The following is a 23,369-nucleotide window of genomic DNA, read 5'->3' as shown; positions in this document are numbered from 1 at the left end:
TTAAATATTGGACCTTTACTCCTGATCCCAATTCTAGGTGAGTGTTGAGTCCATGGAACAACGGCACTCAAAAATTTACAATGTAACACAGGGACACCGGGTGACTGATGTGGAAAAGGGTTAAAAATGCTACATGGGTGCATTAGGGATGCTTTACTGAGTTTGGGCTTGAGGCACATTATTGGGACAGAGTAGGCCACTGTTGCTTCACAGCTCCAGTGTCCCAGGTTCGATTCCCCGCTAGGTCACTGTCTGTGCGGAGTCTGCACTTTCTCCCCGTGTCTGTGTGGGTTTCCTCCAGGTGCTCCGTTTTCCTCCCACAAGTCCCATAAGATGTGCTATTAAGTAATTTGGACATTCTGAATGCTGTTAAATGATCTGAGAGCCATTGATGCTATCACTGGAGGCTTGGAATGGGAAATGTACAATTTGCCAGTATTAACCTTAATGGGCATAAGGTTTATCAACAACACCCATTAAGAAGATAACTGTGCAATACATTGCTTTGTGGAAGCAGAAAATGGATGTCAATATTTAGAAAATGATAATGTGAACAATTATTAGCCAAACGGGAGACAAGGAGAACATTGCATTTTATGCAACGAGGTGTTATGTGGGAGTGCACATAAGGAGAGGGGCGGGATGGTGACAGATCCAACAGATAACTATCAAAAGCAAATTAGATCTTTGCTTAAAAGTGAATCATTTGCTAGGCCATGGGAAAATAGACGGCATTATCATTGCTGAATCCCCTACCATCAACATCCTGGGGGCTACCATTGACCAGAAACTGAACTGGTCTAGTCATATTAATACTGTTGCTACAAGAGCAGGACAGAGGCTAGGAATCCTGTGGAGTAACCTCCTGATTCCCCAGAGCCAGTCCACTATCTAGAGCAGTGCTTCTCAAAGTGTGGTACGCGTACCGGTGCCGGTACGTGAGCCATCGTCTGCCGGTACTTGGAGTGTTTCCAGAAAAGAAAGAGACAGTAATCCTGGATTGGCTTGTTTCGTTCACCGGTCCCTGGCACATTGAAAAAAAAAAACTGCCGGTACGCCGCATCAGATAGTTTGAGATGCACTGATCTAGAGGACACGTCAGGAGTGAGATGGAATACTTCTTACTTGCTTGGAATGTACAGCTCAAATAATGCTCAAGAAGCTCGATGCCATCCAGGAGAAAGCAACCTGCTTGATTGTACCCCATCCACAGACATTCAATCCCTCTGCCACTGACACACAGTAGTAGCCGTGTGTACCATCTACAAGATGCACTGCAAGAACTCACCAATGCTCCTTTGCCAGCATCTTCCAAACCTACGACTGCTCCCATCACGTAGGACAAAGACAGTGGATACCTGGGACAGCCACCTGGAAGCTCCCGTTGAGTTTGAAATATATCGCCGTTCCTTCACTGTCACAGGGTCAAAATCCTGGAACTCCTTCCTGAACAGCACTGTGGGTATACCTACACCTCAGGGACTGCGGCGGTTCAGGAAGGCAGCTCACCGCCATCTTCTCAAGCATAATTAGAGGCACAATAAATGCTTGCCTGACATGAGCCCATATCACATAAATTAATTAAGGAAAAGTAGACGAGTGGGATTAATTGGATAATTCTTTCAAAGAGCTAGTACAGGCACAATGGGCTGAATGGCTGTACGATTCTGTTATGTTGTAGGATTTATTTTCCCCCATCGGAAACAGCAGCTTTCTCAGGCACCTGATCTCTCCTCGTAGTGATGTTAAATGCGTAATGGAAATAACTGCTCATGTCCCCAGAGCCTGCAGGAAACCTATGATGTTGCAACGTATAAGCATGAAAATTGCTACCAAAGCATTCCAAATAATGATGTTTTTATTGTGCTCATGGGTGGGGGAAGAGGACGCTTGTCTCTTTATTCCTTTTACTGCACACCCAGCCGGGGTTGAATGCTTAGCAGGTAATGTGGGAGCAACAAATCAATTTGAAAATACAAAGCTCTCCTTGCAGAGTTATTTGTACTGAAACATGTAGTCTTAAGTAAGTGGTTCATTCATCCGCTCTGCTTGTGTATTTTGTTCTCCGGTCCTCTTGATCTTTCATTAATTTCAGTCAGACTGGGACCTGGGAAACATTCATCAGATGACTTTGCAGATCTATCAGTAATTAATTATCTTTGAAATCTACTCACAACCTTCCTCTCTTCCTGCTCTCCTCCTCCTCCTCATTTCCATCACGATGCTGTATAAAGGTTGAAAAACAGAGCTGCAAAAACCAACAATAATGGAGATACTTGACTGGATCAATTTAATTGCTGGCCGGAATTGTTAAGTGTGGACTGCCTCCTCTCCACTATATATAGTCATAGAGGTTTACAGCGCAGAAAAGGCCCTTCTGCCAATCGTGTCTGCTCCAGTCGAAAACAGGCACCTAATGCCAATTCTAATCTGTATGTTTGGGAGCAGGTGGATTTAGGAATATTCTCTTTTACGGATTGTACATCAGAGTTCTCTAACGTACAGTCACGGGATTTGAGTTTAAACAAGTCAGCTCTTAACTGGGTAAACCTCTGAATCGACATGGTCTGATTTGAAATGAAAATCGCTTATTGTCACGAGTAGGCTTCAATGAAGTTACTGTGAAAATCCCCTAGTTGCCACATTCCGGCTCCTGTCCGGGGAGGCTGGTACGGGAATCGAACCGTGCTGCTGGCCTGCTTGGTCTGCTTTAAAAGCCAGCGATTTAGCCCAGTGAGCTAAACCAGCCCAAGTGAGCCAAACCTGCCTAGATGCTCACTTCCATTGGGCTACGTTGCAGATTTCCTCCGAGATATCTCCCCCCCCCCCCCCCCCCCCCCCCCCCATTCCCCGGTCTAATTCAAGTGACCAGCCTCGATACCGTTTAGGTGGTGTCTCATCTTACTACAGAGAGATATCTGCAGTGTCACGACGGTCCTTGTTGCTTTTCCTGGATATGTTTTATGTTCTCCGTCTATTGATTAGTATTTTACTTTAATCCAAAAACAGAACTGGAAAGGTCAAAGTCAGCTTATCTGAGCTGTAATATAATAGTCTGCTGCAGTCAGAAATCTGGAAGGCAGAACCTTCTCAAGATCATTTGCGGTTTATAGATTGGCGGGGGGGGGGGGGGGGGGAGGTGGTGCTGGGTTGCAGGGGTGGGTGGGAGTGGGTGCTGGTAAAGGAAATAGCTGCGACCTTGCTGACTCTGTGGTGCACTATCAGAAGGACAGTCTCACCTACTGTAATATACTACTGGGCAGCTCAGCAAATTAACCATATTAGCTAAATGGAGCTGATCGTGTGTCTCCATATGTGGCGCATTTAGACAATAACCCTTCCAGTCACATGCTGCACTGTTTTTTTTTAACACTGCTCTTGCCTTCACTGTAAAGAAAGAAAAAGCATTTATATGTCACCTTTCATGACCATTGGAATTCTCAAAGGACTTTGCTCTTATGATGTGGGAAACGCGGCAGCCAGTTGCACACAGCAAGATCCCACAGATAGCCATGTGATAAATGACCAGAGAATCTGTTTTCATGACGTTCTTTGAGGCGTGACCAGGAGCCTGGGGAGGAATCGCACCATGGGATCTTTTATATCCACCTCAGGGAGCAGATGGGAACTCAGCTTAATGCCTCATTTAAAGGACTGCATCTCCAACAGTGTAGCACTCCCTTAATACTGCAGTAGAGTGTCAGCTTTGATTTTTGCACTGAAGACTTGAGGTCGGATTCCAACACCCCCCCACCCGCCCCCCCCCCCCCCCCCCCACTCCCCCCCGGAGCGGGGCTTGAGCCTTCTGACTCTGAGGCGAGAGTTCGCCAGTTGAGCCTCCGCTGGCATGTGACGTGACATGGAGTCCTATCTTGAAGACAATCTCCAGCACAAATCTGAGTAATAGGCCTTCATCCACAGTTCCCATTTCAAAAATAGCAATGCTAGTGCAATACTGAGTGCTAAGGCAATCCTCTTAGTGGTTAACATGTGCTGTGCATGAAGCATAATATTGTGGTCCAAGGTAGTGTGCTTGGTTTTATAGACAATTATGCACTATGTATCCTATGCAACAAACTGCGTTTGACTCGACTTTGATTGTGTGTGGCCTAAAGATTAACTGCTCCAATGTTTGTGTGGCAGGAGAAACTGCAGAGAGATGCTGCTACTTTCCATTACTTCCAATTCCAGCCCTCAACATGAACATTCATTCGAACAGTTATATACCACCTTTAGAGAAGGTCAACGAGCAGGTTCAGTCGGCAGTTAGGAAGGCAAAGGCAATGTTAGCATTCACGTTGAGAGGGCTAGAATATAAGACCAGGGGTGTACTTCTGAGGATGTATAAGGCCCCATTTGGAGTATTGTGAGCAGTTTTGGGCCCCATATCTAAGGAAGGATGTGCTGGCCTTGGAAAGGGTCCAGAGGAGGTTCACAAGAATGATCCCTGGAATGAAGAGCTTGTCATATGAGGAATGGTTGAGGACTCTGGGTCTGTACTCGTTGGAGTTTAGAAGAATGAGGGGGACCTTATTGAAACTTACAGGATACTGCGAGGCCTGGATATAGTGGACATGGAGAGGATGTTTCCACAAGTAGAAAAAACTAGAACCAGAGGACGCAGTCTCAGACTAAAGAGCCGAGTGGCCTAATTCTGCTCCTGTGACTTATGGCCTTATGGTCTTATGGGATATGATATTTTAAGAGGAATGGGCACATGCTTATTGGATCAATATAATCACTGCTTTGTCTTGATCGTTTCTAACCAATGCAGTAAATGAGAGTGTGGTGATTGGAACAACACAAGAGGGTAAAACTCATTTTGCACAGTAAGAAGTCTTACAACACCAGGTTAAAGTCCAACATGTTTGTTTCAAACACTAGCTTTCGGAGCACTGCTCCTTCCTCAGGTTTGAAACAAACCTGTTGGACTTTAACCTGGTGTTGTAAGATTTCTTACTGTGCTCACCCCAGTCCAACGCCGGCATCTCCACATCATTTTGCATAGTGAGGAGAAGTGGCCACCCATTTTCAACCCCACCCGATTTTCCTTTTCCAACCATTCGTGGCAATTCATCATCCCTCGGTTGGGCCACTGCCCAAGGCTGCAGTTTCTGCAGGATACTGGGTGGGATTTTCTGCACCCCCCCCCCCCCCCCTTCCATCTTCCCACGATGTATTTTACGTTAAAGGAGGTGATCTGACAATGGCCACCAACGGGATCTTCTGGTCCCATTGATGTCTATGACCTTCTGCGTGACTCACCCATCCCCCTCCCCATGGTGGTGGGGGGGTGGGGGGTTTGGGGGGGCTTCGGTGGGTTTAGAAAACCCCACTAGCGGAAAGGGTTGGAAATCCAGCCCATTGTGTTGTTTGATTTGCAGTGAGGAAGGGGTGTCCCACATTTATTTTTTGACGGTTTAACATGAAGCCGGTATAATTACAAGTTTAGGTAGTGGTAACTTCGCTGAGCAGACACCCTGCCAACACCAAGCCAGTGGTATTGGCTCGCCATCATTCACGGGCATGATATGTGATTTCCTTTGCTTTGCAAGTTGAAGGCTACATTCAAGTCTTAAAATTCGATAATGTTGGGGTCCAAAGGATATGAGTGATTATGGGCTATCTTGTAAACCAGACATCACCAAAGCCACTCGTGCAGTTGGCGATACGACTTAACTATTCAAGTTTTAATCCATCAGTAGATCTATTGATGCAAAACATTTTGTGTGTTAACACTATAAAAGACTGCAACAGCTCCATTTTTTGTTTCAATGTGATTTGGATGGATTTGGTTTTAACTGGCTGAATTAGTATTCAGTGGGCCGTCCTAGGCCAAGGTAATCCATAAACATTGCCTTTGGTCCAGGGCTGTCAGATTCTGCTTTGTATTAAACAATGGTGCTTCGGTGGAGAGTTTCAATCATTTGCCAAGGCCGAAAGATGCCTCAGTTCTCTGCACCCCTGATGTGGCTATTATGGGAGTGATAAACGTTACCTCAGAGAAACTGCACAGCGGTTTGAGACAGATTAGTGATAATCCTTCTCTGTCATCAGCAATTTATTTCGATCGCAATATGCACGCCTGCAGATCGAGTTGTGAACAAGCTGTGAGTGGCCTTTAAAAAACATTTTTTTAAGACAATGTTTCACAGGGAATTTCACACTGTGCTTGCCCCACCTTGGTGTGTTCAGGTTGAAACTTTATGACAAGGGATGGAATGAATCCTTTAAAATAGACTGTTAAGAAAAGCGACCAGCTGGTCAATAACTACAAAGAAAGATGCACTTGGCTCCAAATGATGCATAGGCTGCATTGGCCTTCTGATGTAGGAGTTCCATGCTGGCCCATTCTGATTGTAGAGCAGAATAAAGATCTGCTTTGCACTAGAAAAGGCTGCTTTCAAGACCTGTGATGACAAGCAGCCTAATGTGTCCTACGAGGTTTTGGATGGGGGTGTTGGAACAGCAAGCCTGTCGGAAGAAACTGACTGTCGAGTACAACCCAGTGAGGGTAAGGGAGCCACAACAAATTATAGAAAGGAGAGGTCCACTAATGTTGCAAACATGAGCACTAGACTATGGAGTCGGCCTTGATTTTGTGGTCACACCTCCAGTTGGAAGCTTATGCATGCAGGTCCCACTCCGGAGACTTGAGCACAAAATTATCACTCACATTTCAGTGCAGCGCTGAAAGAGATACTGGGCGGGATTCTCTCAGCCCATGCCGGTTCGGAGAATCGGCGGGCCGGGCACGATTTGCGCGACTCCGGTCCGCCGATACTCTGGTCACCGGAGAATTGGCGCCGGCGTGGTTGGCGCAGCGTGGGTCAGGGACCGCGTGGCGATTCTCCGCCCGTGATGGGCCGGGTGGCCGCCCAAAAAAGCCCGAGTCCCTCCGGCGCTGTTCACATATGGTCTTACCCGGCGGGACCTCGCCATCCATCCTGTCAGGGGCGGCCTGATGGGGGGGAGAGGGGGGTCCGACCCCGGGGGAGGGGGGGGGGTCCTCCACCGCAGCCTGGCTCGCGATCAGGGCCTACCGATCGGCGGGCCAGCCTCTCTCCTAGTGTGGGCCTCTTTTGCTGCGCCCCGGCCCCTGTAGCCCGATGCCATGTTGCGTCGGGGCTGGCGCAGAGAAGGAGGCCACCGCGCATGCGCGCATTCGTGCCAGTCACAGTGCGCATGCACTCATTCGCGCTGGTCGCAGCGCACATGCGCAGACCTGCGCCGCCCATTTGACGCCGGTATTGCCAGCTGGAGTGATGTGGGTCACTGCAGTGTCGTGCTGGCCCCCTGTAGTGCAGAGGATCGCTACACTTAGTGGTCCGATGACGCCGCCGTTAAACTCCCCAGTTTGTACGACGGCGTCAACACTCTGCCGTCAGATGGGAGAATCCCGCCCACCGCCTCTCACTTGAGACTTTAAATTGAGGCCAAATCTGCCCCCTCATTATTTCAGTGACATTTGCGGGATCATGCTGTGGGCAATTTAGTTGCCATGTTTCTTCCATTGCGACAGCGTTCTTAGAAAATGGACATAAAAAAATGTAATTGGTTGTGAAGAGCTTTGGGGAGGCCCCACGGATGTGAAATGCTCGAGATAATTGTTGGTGGCTGGAGACACGACAGAGATGAGTTGCTCCACCATTTGTCAAGGGGATTTCACATTGAAGCCATCCCCACGCTGCTGAGAAACCCGTGGGCAGGGCTGCATTGCTGGTCGGGATCACAGAATCCCGCCCGGAAAATTCCGCTCAATATAAAGGGGTGAAGTAAAATGAAGGCGAGCAAAGATTTGAATTACAATGATCAGCATGAACATTTTGTTTTCAGGCATGGTGAGACCAACCTTATCTTCCAAAATCTCAATCTGAGTATCTAATAAACATCTATTTTTAAAAAAAATCTATCTCTAAGAAGCACTGGCTTTCAAACAAACTTTTGATAAAACTTGTGGTTTTCCTTTTGTCTTGACATGGAGCATGGAAAAGTGTTTGCAAAGGATTTGTTTTCTCCTTAAACTCACTGGCATGGACTTTCAACATAGTCAAAATCAACTTAAAGAATGTGCAAAGATTTTTGATCAACCCAATACTTGATTTTCCACACAAAAATTAGAATTTGTCTGATTAACCGAAAGGCATTGCATGTGGCAACATTTCCAAATCAGCCATTGGAAGGGGCACAAGGGTCTGGTCAGGTTGGCTCCTGTTCCTCATGTTACCTAACACGGTCTCTTTACATGTCTTGATTATTGATATCACGCATGTAATCCTATTGTTCATGACTCAATGCAGCTGATATCTCATTTTGGTAATAGATTCTAATAACTTCCCAGGAAACGTGTTGCCCTTGTGAAGGATCTGCAGCCTGTAACTCCCCAGTGTGTTTCTTACCAGCAGTGTCACAGTATTTGTGTGTTATTTTTATATATATATAGTTACAACACTTTAGTAGTGCAGATCCGACATGGTGCGTGGTTTTACAGAATGAGGTTTCCTTTTAAAATTTCAATCAGAATTAGGTCAGCATGCGATAAAGAGGAATTTATAATTTTAATTATCCAAAACTCCCAATTAAACCTCACCATCTGCTCATCTTAGATAGATATTTTCCTGGCAGATACAAACAGAGGCACTTGCAAAGTATAAATCCTTCTGTTGTTTGTACCTTTTATCAGTCTGTCCATCTTTCCGACAACATCAACGAGAGGAGGTTTGACCTTTTGTCTTTGTGCTGGATGAGTATTCAGTGTAACTGGAAAATAGTTTCACATCGTCAGCAGAGGCAACAAAATCTCCCATCGTAGAAAGTTGGGATATATTTCACACCAGCCCGACCCCGCCAGCTCCTGAAAGGGACTGATTCATTCACTTTGACATTCAACAATCGGAAAATGTGCTTTGTGGCCACATTGCTGTGTTTAACATGCTTTGTGCAATTCTGTCACTGATGCTGACTCTCGGGGCTCAGGAGAAGCCACAGTTTACAGAGATGACATTTCCAAAAACCGTCAGCTGACACCCCCATCACTGCTTCGCATTCCAAAGTGACATCCAAACATTGGCTCATTTAGCAGTGAAGAGAAATCCCTCGGAGAACAGAGCTTGGTCACAGGCCCAAATAAAGAGCAAGAGTTGTCCTTGGTGCTGAAATCCCAAACTAAACGATCAGGCCTTTTGTGTTGAATGTGGACCACTTCACAATTAACAATTGTCCTAGTCACAGGTGAAAATATTTGCCCAAAGGTTTAGGGCATATCACCGACGTAATTCAAATTTAGTTAACCCTCGGACGGCCAAGGGAAGCCACTTCTTTGCTGACCCAACCACTGTTGTAAGTTTTCAAAGGCAAAATGCCTGTGTTTCCGCCGGGTGCTCCGGTTTCCTCCCACAAGTCCCGAAAGACGTGCTTGTTAGGTGAATTGGGCATTCTGAATTCTCCCTCAGCGTACCCAAACAGGCGCCAGAGTGTGGCGACTGGGGGCTTTTCACAGTAATTTAATTGCAGTGTTAATGTAAGCCTACGTGTGACAATAAAGATTATTATTATTAAAACACCTGGGGTGAGATCTTCCTGGCGTTCACGCCAGCGAGATTTTCTGGTGCCTCTGATGACGCATCCCTGCCATGGGTTTCCCGGCTGCGTGGGTGGATTCAATGGTAAATCCCATTGATAGCAGCGGCATCAGAAGATCCCGCCACCGTGCATCCTCCCGCTGCCGAGAAACACGCCACGGGGGGGGGGGGGGAATGTAGAAAATTCTCCCATCCCCCGAATTTAATACTTTTTTCTCACATGTTATTCCTCTTGATATCGGTAAATTTCAAACCTTCTTACTTGTTTTATTTTTCTGCCTCCCATCCTCTATTTTGCATGCACTTCGCTGGCTGTTGCCGGAAATTAGGGTTGACATGGTCGTATTTGTAATGATCTGTCGCATTGTTCCTTATGCATCAGAAGTGGAAAGGACAGTATTACACTCAGCCCCATCACAAACAAACAATATCCGTGAGAGTAAAATTATTCCTATATCAAGAGAGGTACAGCACTTTGTGACCAATAATATTTGCAGTTAGAACATGGAACATACAGTGCAGAAGGAGGCCATTCGGCCAATCGAGTCTGCACCGACCCACTTAAGCCCTCATTTCCACCCTATCCCCGTAACCCAATAACCCCTCCTAACCTGTTTGGTCACTAAAGGGCAATTTATCATGGCCAATCCCCCTAACCTACACGTCTTTGAAGTGTGGGAGGAAACCGGAGCACCCGGAGGAAACCGACGCAGACACGGGGAGAACGTGCAGACTCCGCACAGACAGTGATCCAGCGGGGAATTGAACCTGGGACCCTGGGTATCCACAGTGCTATCCACTTGTGCTACCGTGCTGCCCATTTGACAGTTGACATTGCCTGGTGATATATATACTTGACAAATTGCATATATAATGTGTATGTATAGATTACATTTGGGCAATGCACAACAAGTATACTTTAATATCATAGTAAGAAGTCTTACAACACCAGGTTAAAGTCCAACATGTTTGTTTCAAACACTAGCTTTCGGAGCACTGCTCCTTCCTCAGGCGAATTTCCATTCACCTGAAGTGCTCCGAAAGCTAGTGTTTGAAACAAACATGTTGGACTTTAACCTGGTGTTGTAAGACTTCTTACTGTGCCCACCCCAGTCCAACGCCGGCATCTCCATATCATGGCTACATTTAATATAGAGATATCTTGAGGCAATTACCAAATTGAAAGGTAATTATGGATGATCATCTCATCTTAATAATAATAATCTTTATTAGTGTCACAAGTAGGCTTACATTAACACTGCAATGCGTGACTGTGACAATCCCCCAGTCGCCACACTCCGGCGCCTGTTCGGGTACACAGAGGGAGAATTCAGAATGTCCAATTCACCTAACAAGCACGTCTTTCGGGACTTGTGACACGGGGAGAATGTGCAGACTCTGCACAGAGAGTGACCTGAGTCAGGAATGGTACCCGGGACCCTGGAGCTGTGAAGCAACAGTGCTAACCACTGTGCTGCCGTGCCACCCTCTTATTTCATCCATACTGAAAAATGCTGCAGTCTTCCAATTGTACAATCCAATTCTTTCTTAAATCCCTCCATTTCTCGATCTGGAAGCTTATTCCACACTTCTTGTTTCAAGAAAAACTTCCCGATATGACCTCAAGCTTGAACCTTTGTCCTTTACTTTAGTCCTCGTAGTTTAATTTAAAATGATTCTCAAGGTTTCTGTTCTCCACCCTGTGAACACGCCTTGTGCACCTTGTTAAAACCATTCCTCGGATGCCTCCTTACCCCATAGCTCTGACCTCTGGAGGGGTTAGCTCTTCTCTGCACAGCCTCCAGTGCTTGAGTGTCTTCCTGATGACCAGAACTGGGCATAGTGTTCAAAGTAAGACCTAATCATGCCTTAGTATGTTACTTCATTGAGGACCTCTGGTGATTCAGGGAATCAAATGTCATTGGGGGTAGGTAGGATTGTGGAATTTGAAACACTAACAGATCCGCCACGTTCTTATGGAATGGTGGAGCGAGTTTGTGGGGCGGAATGGCCTCCTCCTTCTCCAATTTTATTTGTTCATATGTAATAAATTGTGATGGCGGAACTGAAACAGTACAGAACTGGCATTGAAACCTCAAGAAGAGATCATTATTTCAGGATATATATATATTTTTTTAAGGAGTCTAATCTTTGGGCCCCATTATTCTTTCTTTACCAACAATTCAAAGATTGGTAAATGTGACAAATCACTGAAAATGAATCCCGCACTAATCCATGGAATCCAACATTAGACATGTATCTAAATTTAGGGACAGGCATATTATCACGTATTTATAATTTTCAGCATATACGAGTCCCTGTTTGCTTCCTAATTCCCAGTCACGTGAAATAAAAGTGGTGAATCAGGACCATGGATCACATGAATGGAGATGGCAGCCATATTTCAACACCAAAGCTGGAAAATCGAAGTGAAAATCATTCCTAAAGTAAAGATTTTGGCCATGAATAAGTTTAATTAATACAAAACCAAATTCCAGAAGGGCAGAATGAGGCCATCTCACGTAATTCTCCTGATTCATGCAAACTCGATTTAAAAGGAGCCAGGATGTTGCTGAGGCCGAGCTAATTATTTAAAAAATGATTTAAATCTGTCTGCTGGAAAGTTGATTAACATGGGTATGTATGTGTGGGGGAATGTTAGACATATTGAGTTATATTTACTATCGTTATATTGCATAGTCATAGCCAGCAAATGATGCTAAATTGCTTGTTCAGCTTTAATGGAGGTTCAAGTAATTTGAGGTTACTTTGATGTTCTGCTGAAGATTTTGCACATTTCTATTATTAATGCAATTTCATTCTGGCAACATGGCAATGATTCAGCAGAGGAGGAGGCTGGGGTATTAGACAGCTAAGGTGAAAGGGAGGCCGTAATTTAATCGAGTCGTGAAAGCTGAAAGACAAAGCTTGTGAAATGTCAGCAGAATCTGGAGGCCGAGTCTCTTCCCATGCCAGCAATATTTTATTCCGTGTGATGGACAAGGCACTATTCTCTTTAGTGCCTCAATGCTGACTCCACCAGTTGTGTCAAGGAGGCATTTTGTTTGGCACGTTTTCTTGCTCTGCTGAGTTCAATATTCCTGGAACTACTTGAATCAACTCCCAAAGTACCTTTATCTTCATAGAATCATAGAGTCCCTACAGTGCAGAAGGAGGCCATTCGGCTCATTGAGTCTGCACCAACCCTTCGAAAGACCACCCGACCTCAGCCCAATCCTCTGCCCTGTTCCTGCAACCCCACCCTAAGGGGCAATTTAGCATGACCAATCCACCTAACCTGCACATCTTTGGACTGTGGGAGGATGCAAGGCAACCCTGAGGAAATCCAGGCAAACACGGGGGGCGGGGAAATGTGCAAACTCTACACCGACAGTCACCCAAAGTTGGAATCGAACTTGGGTCCCTCGCGCTGTGATGCAGCAGTGCCACCCTGCCGCCCGCCTCCATGGATTTTTCTGCTAGCCCTCTTTTTGGGGCGTAACGTGAGATTACGTGAGGGCGATGGGGTAGAAATGGCTACACAAGTGCACAGTAGCAAAGTAGCAAGTGGCTGTTAACCTTGTTAGCTTTAGTGTGTGGGATCCAAAATTAGGACGAAAACAGCATCAGAGTGATTCAGAACAAGTGAGCCTGTTGAACAGGAACATTTTTACAAATTTAAATGTTCATGGGATGTGGGTGTCACTGGCTGGGTCAGCATTTTGCTGCTTACCCCTAATTGACCGTGAACTGAATGGATTACCAGGCCATTTCAGAATTAACACACTTGTGGATCCAGAGTCACATGTAGGCCAGGCCAGGTAAGGACAGCAGATTTCTTTCCCTGAAGGACATTGGACAGGATTCTCCGTCCTGCCGCACCAGATTTCTGGTGTGACCCCCGGGATTCTCCGTCTCGCCAGCCAGCCAATGGGGTTTCCCGTTGTGGGCAGCCTCATACCGTCGGGAATTCCCCGGGCAGCGGCGCAACGTAGAATTGTGACAGATGAGATTCCAGCCCATTGTTTTTGCCACAATCATTTTCATGGTCGCCATTAGACTAGCTTTTCAATTCCAGATCAATAATGGAATTTAAATTCCACCACCCATGGTGGGATTTGAACCCATGTCACCAAAGTATTAGTCTGGCCCTCTGGATCACTAGTCCAGTGACATTACCATAAGGCCACCATCTTTCAAATCTTTTCCACCATTCAGAATATATATAGAATATAGAACATACAGTGCAGTACGAGGCCATTCGGCCTATCGAGTCTGCACCGATCCACTTAAGCTCTCACTTCCACCGTATCCCCGTAACCCAATAACCCCTCCTTTGGTCACTAAGGGCAATTTTATCATGGCCAATCCACCTAACCTGCACGTCTTTGGACTGTGGGAGGAAACTGGAGCACCCGGAGGAAACCCACGCACACACGGGGAGAACGTGGAGACTCCGCACAGACAATGACCCAGCGGGGAATCGAACCTGGGACCCTGGCGCTGTGAAGCTACAGTGCTAATCACTTGTGCTACTGTGCTGCCGCAGTTTGATTATGGCTGATCTTTACCTCATCTACTTTTATCTGCCATTGGTCCTTAGCTTGAAAGAATAAAGAACAAAGAATAATACAGCACACGAACAGGCCCTCGGCCCTCCATGCCTGTACTGGTCATGATACCAGCCTTGGCCAAACTCCTTAGCATTTCCTAATGTCGTATCCCTCTATTCCCATCCTATGCATATATTTGTCGAGATGCCTTTTGAAAGCCGTTAATGTATCTGCTTCCACAATCTCCCCTGGCAGCGCGTTCCAGGCACTTACCACCCTCTGTGTAAAAACCAGCCTCGCACATCACCTCTAAACTTTGCCCCATGGACCTTAAAACCAATGACACCTGATGACTGACCCCTCCACCCTGGGAAAGAGTGCCTGCCCATCCACTCTATCCATGCCCCTCATAATCTTGTAGACCTCTATCAGGTCACCTCTCATCCTCCGTCTTTCTAATCATAGATTATCATAGAATTTACAGTGCAGAAGGAGGCCATTCGGCCCATCAAGTCTGCACCAGCTCCTGGAAAGAGCACCCTACCCAAGGTCAACACCTCCACTCTATCCCCATAACCCAGTAACCCCACCCAACACTAAGGGCAATTTTGGACAATTAAGGCAATTTGGCACGGCCAATCCACCTAACCTGCACATCTTTGGACTGTGGGAGGAAACCGGAGCACCCGGAGGAAACCCACGCACACACGGGGAGGATGTGCAGACTCCGCACAGTCAGTGACCCAAGCCGGAATCGAACCTGGGACCCAGGAGCTGTGAAGCAATTGTGCTATCCACAATGCTATCGTGCTGCCCTAATGGAAACAATTTGAGTCTACTCAGCCTTTCCGCATAGCTAACATCCTCCAGATCAGGCAACATCCTGGTAAACCTCCTCCTCCCCCTCTCGAAAGCCTCCACATCCTTCTGGTAGTGTGGCAACGTGAATTGTGCACAATATTCCAAGTGCGGCCTTATCAAGGTTCTATACAACTGCAGCATGACTTTGACTTGCCAGTTTTTATACTCTTGATGCTCTTTCATAAAATCATACCATTTTACAGCACAGAAGAATGCCATTCAGCCCATCGTTCCTCCTCCGGCTTTATGAATGAGCAGCCCAATTTAATCTCTTTCGCCAGCTTTTCCCTTAAACCTGTACATTTCCAAACAAAAATCTATTCATGTCTCTTTTGGGTTCAGCTTGTCCCAGCACCCACACAGCTTTTAGGGGGTCATATTGTTACGCCTCCTGTGGTTGAAATGTCAGTTTATGGGTAAGTTGTTAATTAGTTAAAAAAAAAAACTTCCTTGTCACTTGCATCATTTATCTATCATTCCTGCAAGGTCAAACGAGCAACCTGTTCAGCCCCCAGTGGCCATTAGATTAACATTGATATCAGCATGCTAATAATTGTTTTTTTGATTATGCTTCATTCTCCTTATGATTAATTGCCAGAGTGAGCTTATTATTTGCAAGCATCATGGCTAGATTTGAAGTACAGAACACGAAGCAAGTGCAAAGATGGAGCTCTCCCCATTAACCCATATTTTTATTTGTGAAAGTTATCTTGTCACATGTTTACTGAGCACAGGGCACTGTACGATCGAACGGCAATTAATGGAACTGTTTCAGGAATGCAGAATCAGGCAGGCGTGATGCCACATTAATCAGAACTTGTACTCTGTTGCTCAGCATGGCCATCGCACAGGGACTCTGGTTGTGGGGACTAAATGCATTTGGTCTAGGTCGGGTGGCACGCTGCCACAGTGGTTAGCACTGCTGCCTCACAGCACCAGGGATCCAGCTTCGATTCCAGCCTCGGGTGACTGTGTGGAGTCTGCACGTTCTCCCCATGGTCTGCGTGGGTTTCCTCCGGATGCTCCGGTTTCCTTCCACAATCCAAAGATGTGCAGGTTGGGTGGGGTTACGGGGATAGGGTGGTGGAGTGCGCCGAGTTAGGGTGCTCTTCCAGAGGGTCGGTGCAGACTCACTGGGCTGAATGGCCTCCTTCTGCGCTATAGGGATTCTACCATTAGAAGAGGAAATTTGGACTAATGAAAGTTAGAGCATCCAGAAAGGTCACCGTCACCTTCTCCCCTCCCCCCACAGTACTTCCCACCTCCACCTCCCACAGAGGAATGGCCTGACCTCAGGATCGATGAGAAATTGCCAGTCTTACACAGGAAGCCGTTAAGTTGATTGAGCCTCTGGACCATGTCCCACTTCCCAAACCGCAGACGCGAGGAGAAGCGAGGTTGCCCTCATCTGAGATGACAGGAGGATTTCAGAGAAGTGAGTTGCTTGCGTAAGGATTCAAAAAGTGTCAGTCGCGGCTAATGCGGAGTTAAACGCACAAATTGATGTCGCAATAACATGCGTGCAAGTATGGGGTGACTTTGCGAGCGATAGCTGATTACATTTGTCTTTATTGCTACTTGTGGAAAATGGAGCAATTAGAATGGACAAGCACACTTTGCATTCTTTCATTTGAGTTGAAGGGTTTGGCAGTTGATTTGATGGCCGTATTGATTCACTGTGATAACATTTTGCGTGAGCTGTTTTTTACTCTTAAGATCCACATTCGTCCTGGGACCTGGGCAGGACAAAAGGGTTTTGATGCAGTTGATGTGCTTCGTGACCAAGGATTTATTTGAAGGCGCGGACGTTATTTTATTTGCTTTTTGAGTTGTGATCCCCCATGCCTCTTTCGAGCTTGAGCACTAGTCACGGTGGCTGACGTTTTGCCCTTCAACCATTAGCAACGTAAATCAGACAATTGACAGTGCAATGACGTGCCCAAAGAAGTATATTTAAACCACACACACACACACACACACAAAAGAGGGTAGGAGACCTCAGATCGTTTCGGGACCCACAGGAGCAACCCCTAGCTTTGCGCTCATTGCAGTAAGAGTTAGGGCAAGATCTCCCCCATCTTGGGACAAGGACATCTTCATGTGCATTTAGAAATGCGCTTCCTCCCAGGTAAGAGGGGCTAAAGGAGGGGGTCCGGGGGGAGGGGGGGCTGCTCGTCACCAACTCAAAACATTCTGATAGCTTTGAAATGTTGGCATTTTTCTCACTGTGGGCGAGTTGTGACTTTGCTGGGATATCCCAGTTTCTCTCCTGCTGCTGGTGCTGATGCTGCTTGAGGAATGAGTCTGATTCACTCTGACAGCTCCAGCATTTCCTAGCTTTTGATTTTCAATTTCTTTGGAGGGTGTATTTTATTCCTGGAGCCTTCGGTGCCCCGGTCATGTAAGCATGCACAGGGGTAAATAAGTACCTCAAGTATTGTGTGTCACTCTTTTTAGATTCTCTCACTTTTTGCTGTGGATTCTTTGTCTTTGCTACAAAGCTGCATCTCCCCAAACAGCAGGGTGCACTTTTATTAAGTTTGTTATTTTCTCCTGATCGCCAATGCGTGTTTTTTTTAAAAACAAGAAATGATTCATAATCAGTGCACGGCCTCAAGCCCCTGGATTGATTGTGGTGGGAGAGAGGCTACAGTTCTTATTTGTTGTTTAACATTTGCTGAGGGACTTGGCTGCTCCCTGCGTCTTGCCGAGGACACTCAACACTGTCCGTTCGGTTCAAGAGCAAGCAAAAAAAAAAAACCAGATAACGCTCAGGTTTCAATTAGGTTTGCATTGACCCGAAGCCACTCTGTGCAGATCTGTGGAAATCCGTGTGTTTGGCAGCGAGAGGGTTAAGCTGTTGCTTGTGAGGCAGCCAGCTGGAGCACAAACTGAGAAGCTGCTTTTATCCTTCAAACTAGATTCCTTTTTCTTTATACCTTGAGTGATTTGAAGGACGTGTGCGATATGGCAGCGGATGTTTCATATCATGGATTTTAATTTCTTTAAACAAAGGTTTTTGAGGGCATAATGACAAAGGCTGACGTCTCTGTGAACCATGGAATTGAAAATAATAAAAACAACCTTTTGTTAGAGCAGTGTGCACATGCTGTGGAGTGGCAGCACCTTCCTTTAAAACGGATGAAGGCCCTATTCAGTCAATTCCTGTGTAGACCAGTGAGTGAATTACAATTGTGAATTGAACGGTTATCTTTAATAATAATAATCTTTATTAGTGTCACAAGTAGGCTTGCATTAACACTGCAGTGAAGTTACTGTGAAAAGCCCCTAGTCGCTACACTCCAGCACCTGTTCGGGTATGCTGAGGGAGAATTCAGAATGTCCAACTCACCTAACAAGCACGTCTTTCAGGACTTGTGGGAGGAAACCGGAGCACCCGGAAAAAACCCGCGCAGACACTGGGGAGAACACGCAGACAGTGACCCAAGCTGGGAATGGAACCTGGGACCCTGGCGCTGTGAAGTAACAGTGCTAACCACTGTGCTACCGTGCCGCTCTTTAACTTAGTGGCTTGAATTTGAGCAACATTCTGTCTAATACCAGCAACACCTGGCGCTGCATTTTAATCGGGAATTTTTTAGGAAGCAGGTTACAAGTGACCTGGCAGTGTCCCAAATCATATTTGATATCGCAAAGTCCCGTGAGATATTTTACTCCAGTAAGGGTGCTGTCTGAATGCAAGTTGTTGTTGCAATGTCCCGCTGCTTCTGAGCTGCAGCCATCAGCCCATCATCCAAAAACATGTTCTCACCTTCCCTCTCCCACCCTCATACTTTGCCATGATGGACTATCCGTCATCTGTTTGACAATGTTTGGCTTCCTTCCCCCCCCCCCCCCCCCCCCCCCCCAAGACTTTGAAAATCAATATTTGCTCACATTTGGAAAACAAAGAAGAAGAAAAAACTATTTCAAATCTCAAACTTTAAAAAATATTTCTCTTTGTTTCTGTATCAGAATGAATAATGACAGGATCAAAAAAAGAACGAATGTCCTGAAATGAATTGAAAAATGAAAATCGCTTATTGTCACAAGTAGGCTTCAATGAAGTTACTGTGAAAAGCCCCTAAACCTCTGTCGGTTTTTAATATGGACATTGCTCCTATACAACACTGATGTGAGGTATTATGACCTGACCTTGCAATGCTCCTTTTACAACCTATGGTTGGGAATGATGTGCTATTCACTGTAAACCTCTATTTTCAAGCTTTCTGTGTGCTCCACTCTCCCCTCTCAAAGCTGTCGGTTCAAATTGAAAGCTTTTATTTTCGGTGGGTCAAAGAGTTAATCCTTTATGGAGAGTTAAGAATATTTGTAGCCAAACCTGAAGCTTTTTTACATTACCTGCTCTTGCATGCGGCGAGATAAATGTACATGCATGCTATATACGGGAGAGGTGGGGGGGGGGGGGGAGAGGGTGAGAAGGGATTGTGAAAGGTAATAATTTTGCCTTAATATAACTTATTTCCCTTTATAATCCCGCAGCCCAATACAGAATGTCAACGCTTGGTTTGCTTCTCTTTCGCTAATATTTTATGTAAGCTTGAAGTTCACCCATCCACGGCTACAGTGATTGACAGGAGCATTTCAAAGCTCAGAATATCTGAGGCGCCTGTTCAATTAGGAAAATGAAGGGAGTCTCTAGCACAGAGGTGACAGGGCTTAAGAGCATCGAGACAGTGGGGCGAGTGACAGGATTGAGTTTTCTAAGCTGATTAAAATTGCCAATTTATTTTATGGTAAGAGCTGATGGAGAAGTATCTCTAAGTTTGTTGATGGTGGTGGTGGGGGGGGGGGGGGGAAGGGGAGTAGGAAAGGTGGTGTGTGTATGTGTGTGTGTGTGGGGGGGGGGTTTAGTTTTTGTTATATTTTGCCAGCTGAGGATATCTTTCCTTGCTGAGTTTTGGACATGATGTAAATGTTGACAGTAATTCATTTGAAATAAAGTCTGTATAAAGTCAATTCAAACAAGCTAAACATGTCTTGCACAAAAAAACAAATTCTGGAAATCTGTAATACTGCTAAATATATATGTATATAAATAAAATGTAGAATCCTCTTAGCAGATCAGTCAATATCAGATGGGAAAGACAAGAGTCACACATATAACCGCTCTCCGATACTTATCTAGCCTCCAGTTCAATTCTGACATCTCTTTGTTTCGGTTAACCAGTCTGCCCCACAGCAAGAGGTTGTAGCGGCCAGGTTTAAAAAACAAAAGACATGTATTCAGTGATGTGAACTATTTCTGATAACAGGAAATCTCAAGTATTCTCCTGACAATGACATGTGAACTGTCTAATGCATTTAAAAGCAAAATATGTCAGTGACAAAATATAAACCCACAATTATCTCTACTCGTGTCAAAATGATCACCAGTTTTCAGAATTCCAGTGGGCTCCTAATAAGATGTTCATATTCTTTATAAGTGAATGCTGGTGACATTGAATAGGACTATTTTAACCCAATTGTGATGCATCAGATGTCCAAATCTATCGTTGGTTTTGAAGGTCACACAGTACAAATTGTAAAGTTTGAGAAGCCATTTAGGGGAAGATAATCATTATGACTTGCTGTTCCATGTTTGAAATCTCATGGGATCAGAGTGGATATTATGAACTGAGGTGGAGAAATTAGTGCATCTGATTGGACAGCATTTCCACGTTGTTTCGTTTAGTGGAATAAGAAAGCTGTAGATTGGGTGCAAAGTCCTCTTCAATATGTTATAAAAACAGTCATCCCACGCCTGCCCTTGGTCATATTTACCATTGCACGAATCTCTGATGTTTGTGCGGTGTGATAATTTGAACCATATGATCGGTGCCATTTCTGGTTGGTCAGGCTCCGTGGCTCTGCAGATTCACCCCAGTGCAGAGGGCAGAAGTTCTCATTTTAAACCTTGAATACAGGCAGCAAAACTACCTGAATGGTGGGCAAGAGCTCACTATCCTACCCCCTTCCTCTCTAACATGAAATGTCATCGCAAGTCGAAGGCCTACAAATGTTGTGTAAAATGGTGCTTTCCCTAATGTAACTAAGGAAAGAAGGCACTTGCATTGACATAGACCATTTAACCCAATAAAACATCCCAAGGCCTGTTAGAGGAATATAACCAGACAACTGCTGACTAAAGTCAAAGAAGGAGATGTTAGAATTTTTTTTAAAACCCGGTCAAAGATGCAGGGTTTGGTCTAAAATGAGGAGTAAGACATGGTGAAGCAGAGAGCCTTGAGCGAGGCAACATCAGAGTTTACGGCCCAGATGTATTGCCACTAATGGTGTAAAAAAGCAGAATTGTCATGCACCAGAAGCCAGATTTGAAGAAAAGTTCTCATAGTTGCAGGGCAGCAGGAGGTTATAGAGGTGGGAAGGAACAAGGCCACTGAAGAAGTTGATCACAAGAGTGGAGTATTAATTTATGGATGCGTCTCATTCTCCCAAATGGTATTTTAACAATTGCAGCAGCAGAATAGCAGTTCAGTCCTATTTCACTGGACCTCAAGCCTTGTTGATGTGTTGTAATTAAAATTGGTAATAATCATCTCTTTAATGTTGCTCTTCTTCCTGTCTGCAGCCACCACTTCACCTACGCCTTGGTCAGGCCACGCAAGGCCATGCAACGAGAGCGATCGGCACTATTGTGTGAATGGAGGACAGTGTTTCGTTATCAATGGTATTAATAAACTCTCCTGTCAGTAAGTGAATCCACCTTTCTTTCACACTCTTCGTTCCATACGTCTGCTCTAATGTCACCGTACAGGGAGTTTTATGCCTTCGCCTTTTACTATCAGCGATGCTGGTTAGCTGTTAATGATCCTTGTTGAACTGCAGTCTAAGAATGTTACTGAAACCCAGCTCTTGCACCCCAATTGCTGGAAAGGTTAGAACTGCTGGACAAACGGTCCAAGTAATTCACCTACTACCATCCCAACGGTCACATGATACAACAATATTGAGTTGCTGACTGCTTAATCTACAATAGACCCAAACACGAAGTGAGGGGAAACTCCAATTGTCCAAAGTCACCTGTTCTCTCCCGAGTATATGCAATGCTTACCACATGTCAAGTCTTAAATTATTTATTGCTGGAACCCAGCCATTATGTACAACTGGATTATCATTGCATCTTCTAATTTAACATAGAACATACAGTGTAGAAGGAGGCTACTCGGCCCATCAAGTCTGCACCGACCCACTTAAGTGCTCACTTCCACCCTATCCCTATAACCCAATAACCCTTCTTTACCTTATTTGGTCACTAAGGGTAATTTAGCATGGCCAGTCCACCTAACCTGCACGTCTTTGGACAGTGGGAGGAAACCGGAGCACCCGGACGAAACCCATGCAGACACGGGGAGAACGTGCAGACTCCGCACAGACAGTGACCCAGCGGGGAATCGAACCTGGGACCCTGGCGCTGTGAAGCCACAGTGCTATCCACTTGTGCTATCGTGCTGCCCATGACATTTAACATAAAAGTATGGGCATTCAAACGGGTTCACAGAGGTTGTTCTTCAAAACCATCATCCTCTCTTTGGGAAAAAAAGTACCGAATTACAACAGCATCTAGCCTCCACTTGAATCAGACAAATATGTACAAACTATCCCTTTCACTTTCAACGCCGTATAGACGCGCTGAAGCCTGTGAATAGATTTTAATTTGATAAAATACATCCATTGGCTAGATATCTTTCAAAACAGGAATGGTTTAAGCTAAAACCAAGTTTTAAAAGTAAAACTGATGGCGATGGCAGAAATCAGTGCCTCTCCATTGGCTCGAGAATAAAGTGTTCGCTCAATTGTCAAATCCAAGCTCTAGCTGGTTCTTTTGTTATTCAAGTTCTAATTAGCTGATATGTTGTCCAAACGCTGCGTGGCCCACACAGCTGCCCTTTGAACTCCTTCTCATTGTCTTATTAGTTACACTCACAGCACCCACTTGAAAAACATTGCAGCTTTCTCTGCTGAATTACAATGTACCTCCCCCTGGGGCATTGCCCCAAACCATTTTTGACTATAATATTAACTGATGAAATAGAGAGTCATTATTTCTGGTTATTTGAGGGAGACTTTGAGCCTTGGTTTATTAAGTGCTTCCTTGTCACACTCAAAACACTCATCAGCGTTTGTTTAACTGATCTTGAGCTGCATGCTGCATCACTGTGAAAGGCTCCCTCCAGTCATGCACACATTCTTGAGTATACAAGCAGGCACGCTTACATGCAAATGCACGCACTCTCCCACATGCACCCACAAAATACATATTTCCACACAGGCACATGTTACACACGCACGCTCTAATTAGTCTGTCACAGGATTAGCTCTAAAACCTTTCTGTAAGAGTAGATTTTAGTGC

General features: G+C 45.4%; 1 protein-coding gene across 8 annotated transcripts in view; it reads left to right on the top strand.

The window, feature by feature from the left end:
* Positions 1-23,369, top strand: part of nrg1 (neuregulin 1) — a 901,022-nt gene that overhangs the window by 831,920 nt on the left and 45,733 nt on the right. For 7 of the 8 annotated variants that reach the window (XM_038792661.1, XM_038792664.1, XM_038792662.1 and 4 more), the window contains one exon: positions 21,588-21,708. In XM_038792661.1, the coding sequence (XP_038648589.1) occupies positions 21,588-21,708 (121 nt within the window). Of the gene's footprint in view, positions 1-16,985; positions 17,124-21,587; positions 21,709-23,369 lie in introns of those variants that run through there. The other variant, XM_038792666.1, reaches the window with a different exon arrangement.

This window comes from Scyliorhinus canicula, chromosome 3, assembly GCF_902713615.1.
Source record: "Scyliorhinus canicula chromosome 3, sScyCan1.1, whole genome shotgun sequence".
In the NCBI taxonomy this organism is placed as follows: domain Eukaryota; kingdom Metazoa; phylum Chordata; class Chondrichthyes; order Carcharhiniformes; family Scyliorhinidae; genus Scyliorhinus; species Scyliorhinus canicula.
The sequence above is the reverse complement of the archived record's forward strand: the minus strand, read 5'-3'. Positions and strand labels throughout refer to the sequence as shown.